The sequence below is a fragment of the Neolamprologus brichardi genome, chromosome 20 (assembly GCF_056152115.1).
Source record: "Neolamprologus brichardi isolate AB-2024 chromosome 20, ASM5615211v1, whole genome shotgun sequence".
In the NCBI taxonomy this organism is placed as follows: domain Eukaryota; kingdom Metazoa; phylum Chordata; class Actinopteri; order Cichliformes; family Cichlidae; genus Neolamprologus; species Neolamprologus brichardi.
The window spans coordinates 25,317,063-25,342,410 of record NC_142123.1 but is presented as its reverse complement, the minus strand read 5'-3'; the positions used below and the strand labels follow the sequence as shown (position 1 = coordinate 25,342,410).

The window sequence follows — 25,348 nt, the reverse complement described above, 5'->3', positions numbered from 1 at the left end:
TTACCTTCTTGAAAAATGCTCTTAATCAGTAGACTTCCAGAATTTTGGCTGAGAAACTGTGTCATTTGAAACATGCAGCTCTATGGCCTTTTCATCCCAAACCATATTCTAACTTAGGTTCTTTCCCACCAGCCTTTGTGTTTAAGACTTTAGGCTGTGAATATATCAAATTTAATGTTTTAATATGTCTGGTCTAATACTCATTCTTTTATGACAGGCCCATCCAGCGACAGCTTTGAGGGCTCCATTGTCTGCCGGTAGTAGCAGCTACACCAGGACAAAGCTGGATGGCAAGCCTCTTCTCTCATGAATAGGGAAAATACATACTGACACATAATGAAAGGAACAGACTTGTTTCATGGCAGACATTTTGACGTAATTTTGAATCTCAATACGAAAAGCATAGCTGTGATAAAGATGGCTTAGTTCAGTGTAAAGAGCCAGCATAAGCACTTTCAGTGGAATCATATCACCTAAGTCCAATGCAGCAATCATTAACGCATTTGAACTGTGACAAGTTAAGATTTCAGCTGCAAAAAATTGTTATCTCTTCCTTAGAGATAACTGTGCTGTTACTAGGGCACTTTTTGTTGCTCTCTCCTTGTATTCATTTAAAAATAATGAAATTTAAGAGCAGCATTATTCAACAAATCTTCCTATTACATAATATAAAAAATTGTAGGGTGAAGCTACAGCTGATAATGTAGTTATGCAAAGTGACAATCAGTTATAAATTTATATATAATGGGTGTAATTATTTGCTGAATAAATAAAAAATAGTTCATCTGTTGATCACTGTTAAAGTATGATAAGTAGAAGGTAGACTGTGAAGGGGCCTTTTTCATCAGTCGTCATAGTTTGTGATGCTTTTTTGTTTTGTTTTTTTCTGTTAGACTGTCCAAAGATTTAGCTTGCGGTGTAAATCAATATGACCTTCAGTCTTAGAACCTGCCTTTGATTTGTATATGTGCCGGTTCAATTTAATTAAAACCCCGTAATACAGAGAATAATTTCTCCTATCATTTCATCCACCTGCTTTGCACTGTTGGACATACAAATGAAGGCCAGAAATGATTTTCACCTTGGCTGCCTCATCAGTGGCTGTGTTTACGTTCATGAATTACCATAGCAAATGGCAGCAAGCATGCTCACAAAACAACTGCTATCCATTGTAAGACAACCATATATTTCTTTTTTTTCAAACTAAGGAGCTTTTTTTCCAAAAAACTCCAGATGTTACTATCAGAATATCGGTAGCCAATGTTCATGCAAATTTATCCCCACCCTTTTATGATATTAACAACCCAAAGGCTGCTATTATGGCTATAGTACTCCCATATTGAAGCTTCTGTTGCAATTGGTGGTTTGACTTTTCCACTCTCTGCTCTTTAGATGTACATCTGCGCTGTGCAACCTCAAAATTAGCACTTGTAAGAGCTAATTTGCGATTCACTTTCAACTGACAAGCAACATCAACAGCCACAGTAATTTTATGCTACTTCTCAAACATGCGTTATCTATTTCTGTGTGCATGAATGTGCAGTGATTGATTCAGCTTCACTGGGTGCAAATACTGAGTAGTCAAACACACATAGAAAGACAATTAAAGAAAACATATCCAAGCAAACTTGAGGTGAATGAATTATTCTCACGAGCCCACTTTAAAAGCCTTGTAATCCCACAGTGGAGCACAAAGCCCATCAGCTCATGATGAATAGCTCCACATATACAGACACAAGGAGCTGATGCTTTACAACAAATAGTTTGAGTGGCCATTTTCTTCATAATAAATAGCACAGGAAATATAAAAGAACTACAAATGGAAAACTGACATGTGAACATGCACAAGTGAATTCACTAGACTATTGTAGCTTTAAATAGAGAACTGCTGTTGAAAGCATACAGACTGCACTGGCATCATACCATTCTAAACCAGTTACACAACTGGGACAAATTCAATTTGTGACCTTACTCTTCTAACAAATTTTAAATTTGATATTTACCTTTTCCGCCGATTGTGAGGTCCCGAAGAAGATAGGGATAAAGGCAAGCCACACGATGCAGGTGGTGTACATTGTGAAGCCGATAGGCTTGGCCTCGTTGAATGTCTCTGGAACCCCTCTAGTCTTGATGGCGTAAACTGTGCAGGTGACCATCAGAAGCATGCTATAACCCAGCAGACAGATGAGAGACAGGTCTGATATATCACATTTCAAAACGCCACGGGCCATGTCGGGATTTGCTGTGCGCTGGTCTTCATAGTCTATGATGGCTTGTGATGGGTCAACACCAAACCAGATGCACACTCCAAGGAGCTGCACTGATATCAGACTAAATGTGATAACTAACTGCGAGGCTGGGGAGATAAATCGAGGGGCACTGACCGACATCTTGCCCTGCTCAAAAATCCTGTAGATCCTATTTGTCTTGGTAAGCAGTGCTGCATAGCTTATACTCATACCCAGACCAAGGAAAATCCTTCGCAGTGAGCATACGACCACATCAGGAGCAGAGATCATAAGGAATGTTGTAGCATAGCACAGAAAGATACCTGTCAGCAACACATAGCTAAGCTCTCGACCAGATGCCTTAACAATTGGTGTATCATTGTAACGCACAAAGGTTACAACCACTAACAGAGTGGCCATAATCCCAAAGACTGCAATGAGGACTGGTATCACAGCCCATGGTGAGCTCCACTCTAGCTTGACAATGGGAATGGGAACGCAGCCAGTGTGGTTGTCATTGGGACGCAAATCAAAGCGGCACATCTTGCAGGTGTAATTGTCTGCCTGATACTGATAACCATCACAATTCTCGCAGTGCCAACAACAAGGAATTCCCTTCACTGTCTTCTTGCGCTGTCCAGGACGACAGGGTTGACTGCATATAGAGGAAGGGACTTCTTGTGTTTCACCAGGCCACTGCATGTCATTAGTCTAGATGGAAATGTAAAAGAAAAAAAGAGCTTTAGTAACTCTGTCTACACAAAACATTTTTTCACATTTTTGAGTGCTTTTTTAATCCATTTCCTATCTATATACTTGGCTTTTAGACGCAGAATATGCATGAGTATTGTGTATTTTATTGACATAATTTACTATATCTTCCTATATTTCAATCATATAATTGTAAGTATTTTCAGTTATTCATTATAGTACAATTGAAAATACATTGAAAGGGTTATTATTGAAAGAATATTGACAATATTTATTATTAAAATAATTAAGATATTAAGACACTTACTACATGATATATGAGTTACATTACATTATTTATAGTTATTAGCATGGTTTCATTGGATCTAAGTTAAGTTTTATTAACTTAAATGGGTGTGGAAATGGACAGGAAAGTTTAATTCAAACACCAAATAGTTAAATGATTGTTCTGACATTTCAAAAATTATGGTATTTCTTATTCTTCTTAGAGCTCTCAGCTACTGATGTTGGTGAGCTGGTGTTGTGTGTACTGCCATAACTCAGCTTCTTAATGTCTATAATAATCCAAAATCCTATCTACAGTATGCATATAAACAAAATAAGAACACACAGAAGGAGACTTATGAATCATTTATAGCAAAACATGATGGATACATGTTTTTCCTCATGTATCCATCATGGTTTGGCATTTAAAATATAGTAGTTTTGATACTTAAACATTCAGACACTGCAGATTCTGTGCACTATGTATACAAAAGGAAATTGGTATTAGTGTGTAAAGAATGACAGCAAATGTCAAAAAAAGGTTGATGCAAATAGTTGAGTAAAAATGTTGTTTACTCCATTACCCACCTACTGCTATCGCCATGATTTTGAGTGTAAATGTGGTCACGCTGCATAATACTGTCTTTTGACCCAAAGCATCTCTGTTTCTATAAATTCTTGAGATTTGAGTCACTATTGTGTTGAATGATTCCCTATAAAGCTGCATATAAGCAAGATGTATTTAGCATAGTTTTTGGATATTAGGGATAAGTTATGAGGAAGTGCATAAATTAAGCTTTACTACATATGGGTTTTCTGTTGCTGTAAATGTCACATGTAATGACCACAAGTTTAGAGACTGGTTTAGCATTGTTGGGGTGGGTTTAATCCAAATGACACTATAATTTTACAGTTAGTTTAGTTTTTAGTTATTTATGTTAAGGCCCCAGTCACATAGGCCTAGAGACCAGTCACTACAGAAACTTTCCATCAGTAGGTATTCGCTGTTGATGGGAAGTGATTGCTGGCTATTGCCAGATGAAATTTTTCACATAGAGGACACCAAAAAACCTTCTTGTGATTGCTTCTGGAAGTCGCCTATAGTTTTCATGGAAGAGATTCACTAACTACTGAAGAGACCCAGGACACTGAATAGTAGTGAAAATTAAAAAGTATGATCCAATCAAAAAAGGGAGACGTTGAAAAAAAAAGTGCCTTTTTCCTTTCCTTCAAAATAAAATTCACAACTTTTACTCTGAAGGTGCCGAAAGCAACACATTTCAAAAGGTGCAACTTTTACTTTGAAAGCTAATGGGTTCTGGTTTGAATTAAAGCACCAGTATTCCATCCATTTTGTGGCCGTTTCATGTGAAACTGCTATATGGTGACACATTTAAGGTGCAGGTATCCACTGCAGTATTCTTCTGAAAGATAAATGTTGCCATTCAGGCAATACCGCCACATCAGCGCTGATACGGGGAAACCAGAAGCAAAGATTTGGAAAAACAGAGTGGGGCAATTTTTTTTAAAGCTTTCCACAAAGACACATGATTTCAAACTGTTGCAGCAACATCTTACAATGTATAACCTCTATAATCTGTAAGGTTCTGTGCTAATATATTATTAAAATGATTAAATAATTAAAAAAAAAAAAAAAGACGTGATTGCACACTTGTGTTTTCAACCCAGCGGCTGCGGCACCGGTCCAACACACCAGGTTACAAAAATAGAGAAATGAACGATTGTTCAAAGCTAAAAATTATGTCACATCTGTTGGTGTCCACTGCCATTGTGGTGTCGCTTGGACCGGCAGTGTGACTTGGTATACGGTTAGCATAAAAGTGTCTTACACACCACAGTTTCAGTACAGTTTAGCAAGTAGTTGGTGGGTGTTTGTGGACAAATTAACATCTTCCATGAACACTACAGGTGACCAAGGCAATTTTCTATCAACCAAACCAATCATATGGAGGTTTTTAGTATATCACATATAACTTTGAAGTCAACTGCCAGCAAGCACTTGCAAACAGTGTTCACAATGTGGAATTTTTTTCAGTTTCTCAGTCTGTCCAGTAGTTGAAACAAGTGATTATATAATTTCAAAGCCACGTGTTTTTTAACTTCAACTTTAAAAATTGAACTTTAATGTTAACTCATAATTTGTAGAACTTTTAAAAGTTAAATTATTAATGAAAATTTTAAATATTGCTGCTTTGAATCGGTTAAATCATTCAGTTAAAATTCAGTTAGTTATCAGTTAACTGGGACATGACCACACTAAATCTAATCAGAAGAAAGCATACGATATTTCAGACATACCTAACAGTTTAAAAATACATACGTCTAGGTGGAGTTGATCTGTCCAGTGACCAATGATTTTGTATTCTGTGGTGTTTTTTGTTATCTGGTATTGGTAGATTTCATAACGACCAGGAGCATCTCCATTCTCATTGAAGACCACAGGGGTGCCAGCAATTCCTAAAGAAGATAAAGGCAAAAAAAAGCAGTGTAGTTATTTTGTTTTAAAGAGGATACTGTTAAAGCTGAAATCCAGTGTTGAACATTGCCATAAAAATTCAAGGTTTGATTTTCATGCCCTGAAATTAAATGAGGCTGCAAGGGGAACTTCAACTTTGTGCTGCTATAGTGTTAATGACGGCAGCAAAATAGATGTTGACAGGCATGTTCTCCAGGTCCTCTGAGAAGGGCCAGGGCTGCTGTCTGTTCATGTTCCCGTTTCATTTCACACTCTTTCATTCTGCTTATTGCCCCATTGAGTGTTATCCACTAGGTCCCCACTCAGAGTGCTAACGAATGACAGCACTGATTTTGATTACCACTTTGAGGTCTCTCTCGTGTCCCTGCTTTTCTTTCCGAGCCAACCTACAATCCCCTCTTGAGCTTCAACTTGTTATAAAATTGTGTTTTAAGGAGTTGAAGATTTACAGAATTAGTGATGAGAGCCCACCACCTCACTTGTGAATGAACCAATAATGGTATCTCAGTCTGGCTGTTTGGTATACCATATTTGTTTTTTCTCATGTAATGAAATCTGACACTAGTCAGAAATTCTTTAACATATAACATAAAAATCATGCAGACGCTTGACAGTGTTTTCCAGCACTAGTGGGAGTTTATCATGTTCCACAAGTATTGACTGTACTGTCCTCTGTGATAACCAAAAAGGGAATTGTTTGTTTGAGTGTTTTGTTCTTTTTTAATAGGTCACACTATTGATTGTTGATTGTTGTTTGAACCTGTGAGCCAGATTTGGAAACCTGTGAGTTAAGCCTTTCGACCAGATGTATTCTCTCCACCAGTGCAGATTTGTGTTTGTCAGAGGTCTCATCAAAATCCATAGAACGTAATTGCATTAGTGTCATCCTGGTGTATCATCCAGAGAGCATGTCTGAGACAACAGCAGGCAGTAATTGCAATTATGAAGATTTTCTTGCTCACCTCAGCAATAGAAGAAATTTGAGTAGGATGTGTATTTCCACTAATTTGATTGCCTTAATCAATTAGTTTCACATCTTGGGAGATCTACATTTTGAGGAAACTGAAGACTGAGTCTAAGTGTTTCTTACTAACATGGAAATCAAATGGATAATACATTAATGTATGGGCATGATTAACAAGTACTCACATTGCAGGTCATTTGAAACGTGGGCAGTATCCAAATATTTGACCATTCCAATATTCTTTTGTTGTGTCACTATGACGTTTGCATTTTTGGCATTTAAATGCTTGGCGTCGTTGATGCCATCTTAGTGAAGTTTATTTCTTACTTTTTTTAAATCACATTACAAAAAAAATCTAAGGACAGTACTGCTTTCCAGTTGCATGGCTTTCTGTACTGCAAGAACTGACGCTACAGTTCCCAGACCACCTTTCCATGGTTATTATCGAATCAATTAGCCAGATTTAGGGCCCCAAGGTGTTGCTGATCATCTTTTCAGTATTTACTCTTCAGCTTTTATTGTCTTTTATGACACTGGGCTCAAGAATAATGTAGTCTTTCAAATAGTGTCAGACCATCACAGTTTGGTGTTTTGCTTAAGATCTGTTATTATGGTATACACACACTGCAAGCTTAAATTTGTTATATTTGGACATTTTTAAGAATACGATACAGATCAACACTACATATGATTTGCTCCACATCTACTGTATGTTTTGTGAAATTTGTCATGCTAGTGTTGGTGTATTCTGGCTAATAAACAAACAGAAAAATGAGCAGTCTAAGCATACATCAGTGAAGTTTAAAATTCCCTCCATACCACGCATGAACGTCAGTCCTGGATTCAGAGTAATATATTACTGTGATATTTTCTGGAATATATAAAGATATAAAATTTCCCAAGTTTTCGTATTTTAACTTGATATGTCGCTCTGAAGATATGAGACATGCTTTATCTGACTCCATAATCCTATTTGCACCGACTAAGCCTCCTAACAAATACCATTTTGGTGAGGAATATCGACAGAGAGTCACTTCTCTTAATCTTTTGCTTTTAACATTCTGTTGTTCCTGGTTGCAATACCTGTAACCAGAAAGTAGCTGTTTGGCCCTAGTGTATATGAAGATTTGACCTTTTCACCTTTGTGTTATTTGTTTATTTATTTAATTTTGTTACTCCACTGTTGACTTCCAGACTCTTGATACCATTGTCTCTGTTTAACACCGACATGTAAATAATACCCTCCACTGATTGTTGTGCCCTCCCATCCTCTTATGTGTCAGTGTAAATGCAATGCCTGTTGACTGCTTTTGGGTTATCTTTTATTCCCAGACCCACTCTCTGGGCTGTTAATAGACACACCACCACAGGAGACCCTAAGAAACAGAACTTGGAGTAATTCCTTTGACAATTTGAAACATACTGTATAAATAGCTATGTTGAAACCCCAGACTAAAAGACAAATATTTAATTATGACATGTTTAATATTACTTACCTACTATCAGATTTATGGGCTGCAAGGTTTACTTTATAACGCTAAACGGAAAAATAGTAATAAACAGAATTAAGTTTGGACTTTTTCTTAAATCTAACCAATATCAATTTATTTCACTTTATAATAGATAATAATCATGGATCAAAAAGTATCAATTTCATGTACAATATTTGTAAAGTTTTGGGTATCCTTTAGTCATCATGTATGTCTATAGAAAATTCCCATAATACACAGGGATCATATGGATGCTGACATTGTTCAGAGCTTTTAGTCTCCGATTCTGTGAACTGAAAGACTCTTAAAAGCAAAGCGAGCTAGGCAGGATTCCGGTAATGTGAAGCATTGATTTTCTAGCCATCACTGTTGAAAATTCGATGGCTTCAGTGCTGACAAACCTTCCAGTAACATAAAACCATGAATAAAATAATGCATAAAGATTTGAAGAACACTAATTTTGTACTGCACATCTATACATACAGCATTGCTGATTAAAGTTTTATGGTGCTACGAGGATTGATCTTTTAGAACTAACCAAAGATGACTCCTGGATACAAATCTAAACAATGTCTTTACCTATTCCATTTGTTTAATTTTGCACAAATATGGATTGACCTCCTTGCATAGTAATAAGCACACTCAAAAACACTTTTGACATAGATGAGTTTCTTGAGTTCTGCAGTGTTTCCTTTCAGTGTCCATTAAGGATGAAAACTGAAAGCTGCAAACACAAGAGTCAAGTTAAACTTTACTATCCTTGACAAGAACGATTGAGTTCATGTTTGCTTAAGTCAAACAGACACAAAATTTAGGCCCTGACTAATCGCTGGACAGTTGGATGCCTGTCTGGTATATCACATAATTTTGTCATCTGTTTTACAAATGGAGCAGATTGTTGGTCTTTTATAACTGCTGTTTGCTACTGTATTTACAGTAGGAGGCTAAGGGTTTTTTTTATGTTTAAAATCCTTACTTTGTACTTGGTTGAGTCAAGAAAAGGTTGTTAAAAGCAAATAATGGTTGTCTGTAGGAAATGAAAAAAAACAAAACAAGGACTTACATTTTTCATTCCTTTCTTTGGGGAATTTGGAGGCCAGGTTAACACCTTGAACTCTTTTTCATTTTTCTGAAACAATTCCTGAACAATTTTGCAGTATGGCAAATTCTATTACAAACAGGCAACTACCATCAGAGAACACCTATGTAGTTATTAGGTAAAAATCACATAATGCATGGAAGGGAATCTGGCAAATCAGGAGACAGGTACAGCGAAAGGTCATGCACTTGAAATTAAGCCACAAATAGTGCAAGGCTGGAATACTGTACCATTTAGAGCACAAAAACAATTGAGCAGCTACGACAAAAATACACTTGCCGGCCACTTTATTAAGTACACCCACCCAACTGCTTGTCAATGCGAATATCTAATAACCCAATTGCATAGCAGCAACTCATTGCATTTAGACATGCTCAAAATGAACTGCTGACGTTAAAACTCATCATAAGAATGGGAAAGAAAGATGATTTTGACTGGAGCTTGGACTCACAGCCTGGGTATTTCAGGAAATGCTCATCTACTGTGATCTTTCTGAACAACAAATTCTACAATAAAGATTATGGTCTGAAAATCATCTAGTAAAGGGAATTGTTCTGCTGTACCAGATGTGAACAGAATGAGAAGAAGAGAATGCCTTTAAACTTAGATTCTTCTTTACTTTGATTTGTATCATTAGTTTACAGTGGTACATTATTTTTAGTTTACTATACATGGCATCCTTTATCTATTTTCCATTATCTAGGAATTCTCTGTGCGAAATACCTCACTGATATCTGCTTTGATAGGATAGGAAGACAAAATGAACTTAAATAACTACTTGTTACAATCAATGTAGGTGGAAGAGCATCTCTGAGAACACAACACATCAAAGCTTGAAGGATCAAAGCTGCAGAAGACCACACTAGATGTTACTTATGTCAGCTGTGAACAGGAAACAGGAGCTCAGCAACAGGAGATTGGAAAAATGTTGCCTTGACTGATGAGTTTCAGTTTTTGCTGCAACATTTGAATGGTAGGGTGTAAACAATGTGAAAGCATGGATCCATCATACTTTGTATCAACTGTATGTTTTGGTGGTTCTGGTAGAACGTTGTGTGTTATATTTTCGTAATACATTTTAGTACTAAAATAGTAGTAGTAAAGATTAAAGAAAGCCCTGAGTATTGTTTCTGACAATGTTTATGACCACATCTTCTGACTGGCTTTTTCAGCGAGATAACGTGCATGTCACAAAGCTCAAATCATCTTAAACAGGTTTCTTGAACATGACAGTGAAGTCTCTAGTTACCAAATCGCCTTTGGGGTGAGGTGGAATGGTAAATTCATGTCATAAATGTGAAAAATATTGTGTCAAAATAGAACAAAATCTCACACTATTTTGACTCTATGCCATGAACAATTAAAGCAGTTCTGAAGGTAAAAGAAGTCCAATCTGGTGCTAACACAGTCTACATAATAAAGTGTGTGGCGAGTGTATTCGCTAGTAAGTGATTTTGCTGATGTGACACAGGTGCTCCTGACAATTGGTGAGAAAATAAATAAGGGGTTGAGGTAAAAATGATTTGGTATATGTGGTCGGCAACAATATTTATATAATCCACATGCCTCATGCCACATGCCAGGACCCAGAGTTTACCAGAAGGAGATTATCCAGAATATCACACTGCCACAGTCAGCTTACCTTTTTTGCAGTGCATCCTACAGCTATCTCTTGCCCAAGGTTTTTATTAAAATTTTATGGTGTGCAATAGTCCCAGCCCTTCCATCCTTTATCATTTATTGAATCTTGGGTGCTCATGACCCTGTAGCCAGTTGGACTTATTTTTAAAGGTAGTTGCCAAACTTGGTACTTCCAAGATAAGGAAAACCCAAGAATATCTTTATCTAGCTTTTAGAATCAGGTCCTTGTCAGTGCTATTCAGATATTTATGCTTGCTCATTTTTTCTTCTTCCAACACATTAACTTAAAAAATGCGTATTTATTCCCCACCCCTTGAGAGGAATTATTTATAAGACACGGCAGTGTTGTTTACTTCATTTGTAAGTGATTGAAATGTGTTACTGAACTGTGTAATTCCTACAGCCACTAGAGGTCTATGTGAATTGAATGTAAGCATTTTATGTGTGAAAGCATCCCGCTTATAAACACTAAGAGTAGGATTCATCGAAGCTACTGGCCAAGCTCCAGACAGATACGTTAGCAACTGACGTCTGGATTCCAAAGAAGTGGAGCAGATGTCTTTTGCTTCATCGACAACTTTCTTAATTGTGTAATTTGCTGTATATTATTCTTGTCACATACTTACCTGTAGAATGATTATCCCTGACCGAAAGATCCCACTCTATAATTGTCATAGTAATAAATGTGTCCATTACTATATAATTATCTGTGAGGGTGGAGCAGGTTTGAGACTGTGTCAGACCACTCATGTTGCATTCTGCTTGATTGCATGGCCCTCTTCTCTTGTCATATAATTAACTCAAGCTGTTATAACTACTTACACTGACCTAAGGTAGACCTCACATTTTCATATGTTGTTTATTCAGTCTTTGCAAACTACAAGATTATCTTCATGCCCATGTGTATATATGTACCTTTTTTTTATATGGTAAGGTCAGTTCTACTTCATAGTGTTATTATACAGGCTTTTGTGAAATTATGCAAATAACAGTGGCAGTTTTAATCACATGCTGAAACCAGATGAAATCCATTTTTTTTTGTCTTGGGTCAGCTAGTGGTAAACAATATTTCTCTAAGTTGAAGTATTACAGTTTTATAAAGAGACAGAGATAAGCTGAACTTCTGAGTTTGAGAAAAAGCTACTTTATTAGCTGTTCCCTTCCTGACGAAAGGATTTGTTTCCCTGGCTAGAACTGATTCAGCAACCTTTCACTTCGTAAATGAATATGTTAACCATTACACTATGGAGGCAGTAGGTTGAGAAGTAAGAACAACTTGATGAAATATGTATTGACATTTGTTTACTAAAGTCTGAAGTCTTTTTGACCTTTATACAGTTTTTATACAGCAACATGATTTCCCTCAAATCAAACACCATCACACTTTAGGGATAGTCATGAAGCTAATAACAGCAAAAACAAATGATGAAACAAATATTCCAGTCTCTAATAACCCAATAAAACAAATAAACAAATGAAAACCTTCAAATGCAAATTTTTTTCTTGTGACAACTTATATAATGGTAGGGTAATAGCCATGCGACCTGTGTTATTTATAGATTAAATGTAATCAACTCATATCTCTTTCTGTCTCAGAGACAACTGCATCCTGTTTTTGCCAGTGACACTTTACATTGGACAACTACTGGAAAACTACAGATGCCCATTTCTGTTGTACCTTATGTTAACGTGCTTCCCACTCTCATTTACATATAATTTTAACTCAGCAGCAAGTGTACTTAAAGCAGCAGATCTCCTGTGTGGGCAATTCAATGCTTACATGATAAGGCAGGAAATCTCACAAAGCGCAGTTCCTGCACATCATCAACCATGATAAAACATGCTGTTCTGCTGGTGATTGTCAATCCTCCTACGGATCTCAGCCTCAGTACTTGCTGGAAATAATTTACTTTCAGACGCCTGATAATTTGAGACCACTGCATAGTATATGACTAAAGGCTCTGCACGAATATGCTAGTGAACCCAAAAATGCACCAAAAAGTTGTGTACTACTCACATCTACAAGGTATTCCGGTCCTGTTTTTTAATGGTTGACTGATATATTGACACATGATAAATATTGTTTATAAGGAAAGACATTTTATTCCATTTGATACTTTAGCTGAAAATACTTCCCAGACTTTCTTGTCCATCTTGTTTTCACACGGCAAAATGGATTAGGGTTATGTGCTTTATCAGAAGTAGGAATACATACCTGTAAAGTTGACACTGCGGATATATTTGAGAAGCAGTGTGCCATTGATAGTGTCCATCTTGGAGCAAAGGCCAACTTTTCCAGGACAGAGGTCTTTGTGCATATCATGTAGAGCGTGAGCCATTGCGTACACTGCATCTATAACAAACTGAACCTTCCCCTCCTGTTCATAGGATGAATCTTTTCCGATCCGCTCATGGTCTGAAAGAAAACAATAACAAGATAAAAAAATAAGAATTTGTTAAATCCACACCGAAAACTAACTCCATAAATGTGTTTGTTTTTTTTTAAACCCAAGTTGATTATGCTCACTGCTTATTTTAATTTATATGTTTCACTTAGGTTTCCATGCTGTGTTTTACTGGAATCTGCAATCTTGAAAGACAGTCATGACTAGAATCTTTGATATGAAAAACCATCATATTTAGAACAAAAGAGCTGCTTGGCAATCAGTGGGAAAAATAAAATAAGAATGATTGCTAATGTTTAAATCAAGCAAATGATAACCTTTCAAAGAAGGCGGAATGCTCAATTGTGAAAGAGTCTTTTTTCCACTAGATTGAATTTGAAAGAGATTGGCACTGAATTGTGCGTGTTAACCCTTAATTGTATAACATTTCTTATAAACATCAATCACAATCTCTTTCCACAGTATCCAAAATGCTCTCTTGTTAAGCCTTTCTCTTTACGGCCTGTTGATCCCTGATTAGACCAACTCAGGAATATTCGGCAAGACTCGTATAACCTCATCTGCCTTTTGCACTGCTTTAGATAGACTTTGCATCATGCAAAGATGTTAATTGAAATGAGTTTTATCTTTTAAACTAAGGAAAAGTTTATGTTGCTTGATAAGGCAAGGTATGTTGCAGTTGTTTATCCATATGTTTTCTTAGTGTTTATCTCCACAACATTATATGTTACCTATTGCACATTAATCATGCGTTCAGAGTGGTTGAGTGGCAGGGAAGGAAAGGTAGAGATGGTAAGAGAGTCCTAATCATTCTTTAGTTTTAATGCAATTAGTTATGACAGGTATATATCAATCATAACTAAGGTTGTTGTCTTCTCTGTAAGTAAGATTTCAGTTAGCAGCTTAATCCTTTTTATCATCCAGTGTACTACAAAGTAGGTTAAGCATAAAAAATGGCAGGTAGACACTGTTGCTGTTTTAAGTGAAGTGTACAACAATCAGAATGTACAGGAGTTTAATTGCAAGGTTGAGAGTTTGAACCTTTAAAGGTATCGTGAGAGAAAAAAAAGTGAGTTTACAGCACATTAGCTTGTTTATCATTAAAGTTTTATACAAATATCATGGAAGAAGCCTGTTGATAACTGTTATATTGCCTTGTGGTATGTGTCCTTGTTATGGGGTAACAGGGGAGCCAAATGTCTTTCATTCACCTGCAAATCTAAAACTAACCCTCTAAACTTCTGTCTGAGCTGTTATTTAATTTTTAAGATGTGAAAATTGTGCGAGAATTAGGGAAATGGGAAGAGGACAAAGAGTCACAGGTCTCACATTTTGTTCCAATAGATTTTAGTGCTGCTCCAAAGAAGAGAGTTGATAGACATACCTCGTGTGCACTAATTTAACCAGCCGTTTATTTGAACACATCTTTTCTCTTTGTGATGGTTGGTAATTTTCTGCTGCCTACGATTGAAGGAGGATTACTGTCTGAATTTTAACAACCTGAAATTAATTGTGTGCAGTGTAATTGTCCTCACCTGCACAGAATGTGACAAATATCTTTTAGGAGATGCTCAGCTTTTAAAAGAACATGAATTAGAGCGTATTGCAAAACAATCTCAGAAAATATGACTGGAAAGAAAAGTGACTGTTGAAAGTACGTATAACGTGACACTTTATTCTTCTTTGTGGTGACAGCTTCTTCAAATCACACTGAAACCTGACAACCTTTAGTAGAGGTTCATTTTCATTAGCTCAGTAGATGGTTTGTGTCACCCCGTCTTTTTATGTTTTGAAAGGTTAATGCATTTCTACAACAATTAAATATTCTGGTTTTGAATTCTGCTCAGCATGAGAAGAAAATGTTTTTCAATCTCTTCTCGAAAAAGACTTCAAAGTATAATTCCCAGTAATGGCTAATGACAACAACACATAATGTGGAAAATTAGCAAAAAAGTAATAATCAATTAGAGTTGCAAATGTGTGTGCTGCGCATTTGTAAGCTGTTTCACAATCACAGAAGAGTTGTTTTTGCTCTGACATTTGATAATAATTACATCAAAAATCTAATTTGAATTATCCGCTCGCAATCATTAAGGGAGAGGACTTTGTATACTTTGTGACATTTCTTTCAATTGTGGTTAAAGAACATCCAAGGAGGAGTGTCAAAAAAGTCACAGTTCTCTTATTTTAAGCTAATAATCATTATTATGCCTCATATTTTAAGAACCAGTTAAGTAATCTAAAGATTATGATTATGGATCCAAGTAGTCATATCGTAGGAACACTATAGTAATTGTTTGTAATAGGAAGTGTTTGTGCAAAAGAAAAATGTTTTTAAATTCCCAGACTCTAAAAGTTGTAACCATAGGTAATGCTGTAATAAGTAAGTTCCAAAACCTTTCTAACTTGTAATCAACAGTTTTTATGATTTGCTCCACTGTCTCCTAACTGCAGTACTTGCTAAAATATTTTCTCTTTGATGGAGGTAAATGTTAATAGTTCAGTCTTGGTCGACCCTGACCATTGCTACTTGCAGCTATGTTTTACATGTTGATTCTGTACTTTCATACTTTGTTCATACATTTCTAGAGGAGATTTGCAAATAATGAAAAAGGGATTAGAAAATGTATTTCTTCAAATGTGTGGGCATGGTATGTGTGCCTTATGTGATTTATGCAGTTTGAGTGGTGTTTTTCCTTGTGCACCCAGTGCAAAATATACACATAGTAATGTGTAACATGACAGTGATAATTAACCTCCTGTAGAGGACTGACTGTAATATTCCTATAATATGATACACAGTTTTTTGTTAATTTTTTTTTTTTTTTTTTTTGGGGGGGGGATCACATTAGAAATAGAGATTAATGGAGAATGTAGAGTTTTAAACAAAACAAAGACTTCTAAGTATTTTTTTTACTGAAGTGAGAGGTAAAGCCACATGCTTACTTTGTGGAGAGCAGATGGTTGTGTTTAAGGATTTGATTCAACATTATGAGACTGAACACACAGAGAAAAACAAGAACTTTATTGATGCAGAGCAGGAACCGACATCTAAACCTTTTCCATCTAAAACAAGGACTTGTTGTCCTTGTTGCTGCAGAAGCAACAAGGACAACAAGTTTTACACATCCAGGGATGGAGTGCTCAAGACCAACTATGTGATTTCCAACAAAATTACACAAAATAATGAGCTATTGTTAATGGGGAGCTGATCAGAGAATGTTTAGCGAACTGTGAAAAGTGTGCTGAGGAAAAAAAAACAAGCATTTAAGAATGTGCCCCTCCAGGTGAAAAATAGCTAGATGTAAAGACACTGAAGGGAATCTGGAACTTCAGCTGAAAAACTAAGTGGACAGTTTAAACTTTTCCTTCCTGGCTCTGTGATAATGTTTGCAATAAAAGAAAATTCTGCATGCAACTTCAAGAAAGTAGCTGCATGCTTGGATAAGCTAAGGCTGAAAATGGTAGGTGTTACTACAAATGGTGTTTAAAGCAGAAATGACTAAAATGAGAAGTTAAATTGATATGTTTGTACTGTATTATACACCAGGTTTTCTGTTAGTGCTAAAATTTAACCATGTGATTGATGTAACTAAAATAGCTAACTTCGTCAGTGTAATAGCACTGTGTCACAGACAGTTTGTTGCATGTAATTATGAAACAGCTTGCATGGAGACATAGGCTACCATACAGCTGTCAGGTGATAAAATGCTAAAAAAAAAAAAAACCCAAAACAAATATATGCAATCAGAGAGCAGGAATTCAAGAGCTTTGTGAGAAGAAAGCCATTGACATTTCTCAGCTCTCAGATTGAAGGTAAATCACTGATTTGTTACTGATGTGCACTAATGAAGCAGTTAAATACCAAACTGATAGGCAAGGGCTGCACATCAAATGTACAGCTTAGGCAAGGTTTTCATGAGAAAGTTGCAGTTTCTGTCAAGCCTGTTTGGCAGCAACATTCTTACTTGCATATCAACAGTGAAAGAAGCCATACCATTGGCTGATCACCACGGCTGGTACTGTTTTATGTTAGGAGCCCTTCTTGATGAGATTTCATGGGGATTTGAAGACTTCAAAACAGTTGAGAGTGAAATGCACATGATTTCCTCTCCCTTCACTTGCAGTGTGGATAATGCATCCAGTAATGTTCTGCCAGACCTCATTGACCTGTAGTCAGATTCACTGCTGGCAGAGCATTTTGAGCCAGGATCGCTGTTGGATGTTCATTCTTCTTTCATAGAGGAAAACTTTCCTTATGTAAGGACAGATGCACAGAATATGTTTTTTTTGTTTTCTCTTTGGAAATAAACAAACATTCTGAGGAATGAAACAAATGCAGATACAGAGTCTCTAACAGTGACAATCATCTGTCCGCTGTCCTTCACTGAACCTGAGTTTAATGCACTTAGATTAGAGCCAAAAACAGACTCTCACTGAACAGGGAAAAAAAGAACTGAAGTAATTAACCTACAAACAATACAGCAACAGCACTTTGTATAAAGTTAAGTCTTGCAATGATTTTCGTAAATGTTGATTAAATAATGATAAAGCGTTGGTGTTTTTACTATGCCTATTTCACATTTTCATTGCCTTACCAATAGTTTATAAAGAGATAAAGTTAACATTGAGCAAACTTGAGGTCAGTTTATTGGTGATGCCCTCCAAAACAGTCACAGTTTCTCATATGGCAACTTTGGAAAATCAATTGCCCATTCCTGATTTAAATAGTTAATATAATGTATATTATATAATGTCTGTTGGGGAAATTGCTTCCAAGTTCACTATCAGATCAATGAGTGGCTCACTGACATCTTTCTTTGTAATTTGGAAAGCACAAATACTCACACATGAATTATTATCACAAAAAAACTAAGTAATGTTATTGTTATCCATATTGCTATTGGTTAAAACTGTTTGAACTGTCTGGGTAAAAATATTTGGGGAACTCGTTTATGTCTCATTAGTCCCATCTATATAGAAATCCTTAATAAGGTAGCATATTTGATCTTACTTTAACAGATACCATTCCTTGACAAATATTATGATGTTTACTTTTAAGTTTTAGGCAGCTTTTCTGACTAAAAATTGAGGGGAAAACAGTAACTGCATGTTGAGTTGTGCAGCAGTAAGGTCACCAGTGCAAAACAAGCATTAATGCGAATGAAGATGAAACCTTGCAACTGTATCCTTTAATCAGTGCTTGAGGAGTTTCTATTAAGGCAAACTTTGAAATTCTGAAAGAATATTACGCTCAAGAAAGCTCCAGATCATCCTGTATGCTCTTGCTCACAATGTGCTTTTGATCAAAGGTAAATTTTCTTTTTTTGTCCTCTTTCATTCCAGGTGAAGGCTAAAGCAAAAATCTGATTTTATGATCTGCTTTCTTTCCTTATCATGCTAGTCATTAATTGGGATATCTGCCCAACTAATGTACTTATTGTGCTTTCTTGTAAGGATACAGTGCTGCCTGCTATGTATTGTAAATATAAAGCTTTACAATTTAAGCAGCTTTAGTGCTACATTACTGTCTATATAGGATACATTCGTTTTTACTCTTTTAGCTACATTAGAGTACACGTTATTAATTATGTTGCTTTTGTTTACATCTGGTTTAAAATGTATCTAAAATGTTCACGTAGGCTGTTTGTATTCTCCATCATTTTGTTTCTTGCAGATTTCTGCCCACAACACACAAAACAGCTGAAAAATGAAAGAATGCGAATGTATACAAATTTTGATGGCTTAATATAAACCATATGCTCCCACTCTAAAGTCTGACACGACACAGAACTCTTGGATTTCTGGCTTTTTTTTCTTATATAGTTACTAACTGTATAGGTGTTGGGTGACTGAGGCATGTATTCCCTTGGAACTTATGGTCACTGTATAGGCTGCTGAGATCATTCGGTACTATTACGTTGTGTAACTGCAGTGTTTCACAGACTAAGAGTATTTGTAGTGGCAGTGAGGCATAGGCACACAAACATACTTGAACATGTGTGCAACACAAGGCACACACACTCTTTTAAATGATCTAGCTCCAACTCCAACGCCACCATATTGGACTGCAGCTGGCGACAGTAGTTATTGTTCTGCTCTGCAGCCTTGATGAGGTACAGCATAGCAGCACCATATTTCCATCAGGGGAGCACAAAAAAACTGAGATGTAACTCATACCTGGATGAACTAAAAACTAAAACATTGCTACCATGACAGTTTGAGGGTTTTCAGACAGAAAGTAAACCTAAATATTAGTTGTTTTTCAGTCATTTTTGTTTTCTCATGTCGCAGATACCCAGTTTTTAGTATCTTGGATATAACAAAAAAGTATCATAACATTAGCTATCACATTTCTTTTCTAATCTAGTGTATTGCCACCCTCCTTAGCTTAACATATAGACTATATCTCGAAAAATGGCAATGTCCATGAAGGATTACAAACTTCTGCCAACTTCCTGTTCTAATTAAAAGCATTGTCGTAATCACCAAATCACTGCCGTAGCTGCAATTAATGGATATTGTAGTTCTCCCTCCCTATCATTCTTTTAAACAATAATTCAATATAACAAATTTGTATAAAAATGTGGAGAAATTAAATTATTTATAAAATAGGATATCCCCTTTGGTTGTTTCTGAGCTAGTCAATATTTTCTCGACAGAGAGAAAAAAAGAATTTGTTCCTGTACTTGATCTTTAATCCAAAGCTTGACATTTGCCTGTGATCCCAAGACAATCAAAGAGCTGTCACACACTGTTTAGTTGTATTGTGTGTTCTTGATGTTTTCATCGAGCAATGGAATTCAGACAATTGAGCAGGCAGGCAGGCAGACATGTATTTGTGGCTGCTAGCCTTGATGACTCATGTCTGCAGGGATACAAAGCAATAGAATGACTCAAGCCAGTTTGCCTCACTCCAACTGTGACCCTCAACATGTGCTGAAATGACGTCAAGAAGAAGCAGTGCACCTGCAGAAGCTGTTATCTTTGCCAAAAGCCCACTAAGAAAGAAAACATTAATTAGTGGAAATGCTGAATAAAATGTCTTAACTGTTTAAACACACAGACACACATACACACACACATATATAGTGTATATATACACATACACTCTCTTTCAGGTCTTGCGCAACTGCTACAGTTGTTCCTTTAGCTCCTAGGACTTGGAAGTGCATTAGGATTGCCACATCTATCACAACTGCGGTTTTCTGCTCCTTGACAACTGCTGCTAGATATCAGGTAGAGACATCCATGCACTGTGAGGAGTTTTCATGTCTTCACATTAGTGGCATCCATCTCCTCTTGTAGCCAGTTTATTCTTCCACTGGGGTATCTGATTACTGATAGAGTGTATGTATTGATGGCTTGGATCTTATTCGTACCAAAGACTTTCGGGAAGTATTTAGCTGTGACTGACCTTTGTACATCCTTGTCATAGTTCCCACTGGCCTGTGGGATACTCAAATATGTTTAGATGTCCTGTCTATCTGCTCTTCTGCATTCTAGTAGCTTCGTCCCTTCAGTCCAGATCACCTCCCCTTTCTTTGCAACCATTCAGCCACACATATCCTGTCCAAATGACATCCTGATGTACTTGCTGTAGATCCTTGTGAGCTGAGTCAATATCTCACTTCTGGAATGCAGCTTGATGTCATCCATGTGCAGGATGTGGCTGATGGTGACTCCACTCCTAATTCGATATCAGTATCCACTCTTAGCGATGGCCTGGCTTACGGGGTTAACACCTATGCAGAACAGCAATGGGGGCAGTGTATCACCTTGGTATATTCAACTCTTGATGGTAACTTGTGCGACTGCCTTGGAGTTGTACAAGACAACAACTGTGTTTTATTTCACAGTTCTCTTGAGTTCCTGTTGAATGGATTGAAGCACTCTAATATACATGTGTGGGACATTGAATCATAGGCTTTCTTGTAGAAAATCCAGGCAGTGCTCTGGTTAGTCTGTCTGGTTGGACCTGGAGGGAGGTTGCTGTGGTCTGCTTGAACATCTGTTTTATTCCAGATGTTCAACCAATATTGCTCAGTTTCAGCTCTGCCCTTGTATTAGTGTTCCCTTGTAGTTGAGAGTACTTTTTGGAGGACAGGTCATGTATTCTGTTGACCTCAGCTTCTCTGGCATATCTCTTCAGCCTTGTGCCCAAAGCTGTGAGCCTTGGTTTGGCAGTTTCTTGAGTCTCAGTTTTGGACATCTTGTACCTCTTTTTCATCCTGGACCAATCTCTGGGCTTCCCTGACTTCAGCTTCCAGCGTTCTGATTTAGCACCTTTCTACTCAATTTGAGCTTTTCACTCTTTAAGTCTTCTTCACACTGATGGATGCATCAGGTTCAACTTAGGGTTCAGTATCTTGCCCAGGGACTTAGCAAATAGACAAGTAAAGAAACAGTGCTGTGTCATGGCTTTGCAACAGTATTTGTAGCAGATGTGAGGACTAGAGTGTCTGTTCACCCTAAAGAAATTATGATTCATATTTCCCTGCTCATTACTGGTAAGTATAACTGTATCATGCCTTCATACTGTGCAGTGTGTCTCTGCTATGACTGACTTGTCTCCTTTCACAAGTCTATGCTTTTTCACAGCCATTTCTTGTTCATTCTGCTCTGCAAAACAGGATCATGTTTTACGGTTCACTAGCATGAAATACTGTTAAGTACAGTGAAGTGTGAATAGCTCAGAAGGCAAAGTTGAATTCTGCACATTCAGCATTTCACATGTGAACCTTTCAGATTTCCTTTGGGGTCTAATTAGTTTCTGTAACTGGGAGTGTGCAAAACAAACAAACCCCCCCAAAAAAAAACAAACCAAAAAAAAAACTGTCTAAAACTTTTTTTAAGATTTTTTTTTAAACTGGTGATTATAAAAATACAGGACCCTATGAAAGAGGATAAATGTGACCTAAAACGTATTTAAGTTTTGTGGAGACTGTAAAAAAACCTAAAATGCAGCAAAATGTGTGGGCTGCTTCTCCTCTTTCTGCGATATTGTTTTGAAGATTTTCAAGAATTGTGGCTGGTTAAATTTTCTATTGTCTGCTAACATTATTTTAAACTGCATTCTGTCAGCATGGGTTGTTTTTCTATCTGCTGTAATTTATATTTGGTGGTATGGCTCTTTTCTGGGACCTCCAAGTATCAGTGACACCAAACATGGAACTGATAATGGCAGAAACAGTGGGAAACTGGAGGACAGTATAGTCTCAGTTTATCGGCTGTTTACAGGTAGCTTTCTATAAGGCTTTGTTGTTGAATGTAACAGTAAAATGACCTGTGGCTCGGAGGTGACAATGTGGATCTGAAGCTGCAAAATAAACCTTGTCCTCTGTCGCAACAGATACAAGAACACTGGGAATGAGAACAGCAGTAGAATGTGAATCATACCTACACTCTCCGTTGTTTTCCCTGCGCAATAACTCAAATATCCTTTAATGCTTTGGTTGTGGAAGATGACCTACTACTACCCTGCTGTTATGGTACATAAATCACTTGTCAGTAACTTGCATTGTGTGATTAAATGCTTTGATATCATACAAATTGGATAATTACATGCTCAACTAATCATATTGATGGTTGGTTGGTTATTTTTTTACAGATTTTTTTTTGAGTGATATCACATAGCTCCAATTTATAAAAAGCAGTCACAGGAACAACAGGGTTTTAAGGGTTAAATTATTTCTTTTTGTTTGCTGTAAGATGTTTCTTGATAAATCACACATGTTGATATGTTACAGTCGAGTGTTCCAGTGACAAAGAAACTCTTGAAGTGGGAACAGGAAATGATTGTTCTTGCAAAAGTAACAATGGGTAGTAGTGACAGTACTTACAAAAGAATCTGAGTGAAATTACTGTAACTCTTGCCCGTAAAATTTGCTGTACCTTGGAGGCTACTCAGAGGAAGAAAGGGGCAGCAGCAATTTAGCTCAAGAGCAGCCACCATGACAACAGATAAATACAAAAATCTCATGAAAGTGTGGATTGTTTGAAGCATCTCTCTGTTTTACCAAGAACACAGTGTTGTTAAGAGACTATAAATAAGTCACCGTGGTACTGTTTAACTTGCATGTTCATGCTCATGTTTGTTTTACTAATTTAGTGTGTTCCTTTGTTATTTGGTAGCATTTTGAGGTTGCTGCGTTCTACATCACCTGGAATTAAGACAAAAGCCGTCAACGCCTGGTGGGAGGGAAAATCCTGAAATTATATTGTTGAACTTTACTGTAACCACACACTTAGAAATAGGTAGTTATGCATTATACTGCTAATGAAATACAATAATGAAATAACAAAATACAAAAATGCAGCTGTAATAAAGTTACATACTTTACAAAAACGCATAAACTGTCTTAATCTTTCCAAATGAAAGAATTGTGTTTAGCTTGCAAAACGCTGACAGTCACTTTTTTCTGCAGAAAGCAGTCACAGAATGCATAATTGTGACCACACAGGCATCTCGTCCAGAACAATTTACTGTATATGACATGTTTACCATACTTCTAAATGAGGTGACCAATGTTTTAGACATTAATCTGAATTGTTATTGTTAAACTGATGCAACGAAAATAGGATAAGACATGTCTACGTAATACATGACTCTAATTATGAATCTTGGTGCCATAACAGACACTTTTCAGTTTGTCATTTATAAAGAACCATCATTAATGTCCTGAAATTTGGTGGCTCTGAATTTGATTTTTCTCATGCACATTAGAGTATTGAGATTACCCAGCTTCTGCTTTTTCCTGGTAATGGCACCTGACATGAATACAACCATTAAACTGACATCAGCATGAGACTGTTTCTATGTCAGATCTTGAGTCATTGATTCCATTGAGAATCTGATTGTGCTAGAATGAATTTTCCTCCTTCTTTTTTTAGCATCCAGTTTTATATCAAATTACCTTCTCATTTTCCCTGACTCATACAAGTTTTTGGTTGCACGTCACTGGTTAGTTGCTAGAAGTTAAGGCAGCTTTTTTGCTGATTTTTTACCTTGTTGTAGTCAAAGTCCTATATATCCTATGTTCTATACTATTCTATAACCTATAACCACTTGTACTGAATAAATTGTGATTCTTCATAACTTGTTTCTAAGGAAACTAGAGTCACATTTAATTAGGTAGTGACCATGCCTAGACATATTTGATCACAATATAGAATTAATTGATAATTAGAGCTTTTCAATGGAAAACTACTGTTTAAAGAATAGTGAAAATGAACAAAACACAAGCTTGATTTAAAAAAAACGAGTGGAGGTTTTTCTCTGTGGGTTTATCAGGTTTCACATTTTGTCATTGTTCTAATGTTGTCATATGAAAATATCAGTTGAAGCTGATTAATAGGTTGGATTTACATCCAAGCTGTAAGCAGCAGTTTATATATAAGTGGACTAGAAGTGTATTATGCTTACAAACAATTGTTTTGTATGATGTATTGATCTATCAAAGGGGACAGTGTTGTTCCAAGCAGGTACATCTTAAGGGGATTTGTAGGTTAAATGACAATAACAATTTTTGGTTTTACAATTTCTTGGAGGTCATTTAGAGTGTTGCTGTAAATAAGAAACACGACAATTTTTTTCTGTAATGACAGAAAGAAAATGATCTTGTAAGAGACACTGAAACCATGATAATTTTACACCTTCACACAGCTGGCCAATCACTGTGTAAAGGGGAGTTAATGTAATATTGCCTGTTTTAAAAAGAAATGACAAGACACAGCCCTCATTTTCTATCCCCAGCTGCAATTATCACTCACAGTGTCTTTAGTCATCAAGGCTCAATAGATGGGCATTAAACATATCTCAGTTGTATAGAACAGTCAGCCTTTTTAGTAATGGTTTTTTGTGTTTGATTATGTAAGAGCCTTTAATATATAGGCAGCTATTTCAGAAACTGATTGCCTACAAGCATCAAAGGTGCCAGATTTAAACTACTTCTTTTCTGTGGCAAACAGGCCTGGATAACCTACTGATTTTAATGACCTGAAAGCTTGTTTCTAATGGGACAACTGGATTTAGTATTGATTATATTTT

The 25,348-nt window shown here is 36.5% G+C and overlaps 1 protein-coding gene across 3 annotated transcripts in view; it reads right to left on the bottom strand.

Annotated features, from left to right (window-relative positions):
- LOC102793276 (metabotropic glutamate receptor 4-like) overlaps nt 1-25,348 on the bottom strand; it is a 184,257-nt gene that overhangs the window by 7,067 nt on the left and 151,842 nt on the right. For all 3 annotated transcript variants that reach the window (XM_006794243.3, XM_087833776.1, XM_006794245.2), the window contains 3 exons: nt 13,110-13,310; nt 5,545-5,681; nt 2,004-2,939 (listed from right to left, as the gene is read on the bottom strand). In XM_006794243.3, the coding sequence (XP_006794306.1) occupies nt 2,004-2,939; nt 5,545-5,681; nt 13,110-13,310 (1,274 nt within the window). The remainder of the gene's footprint in view (nt 1-2,003; nt 2,940-5,544; nt 5,682-13,109; nt 13,311-25,348) is intronic.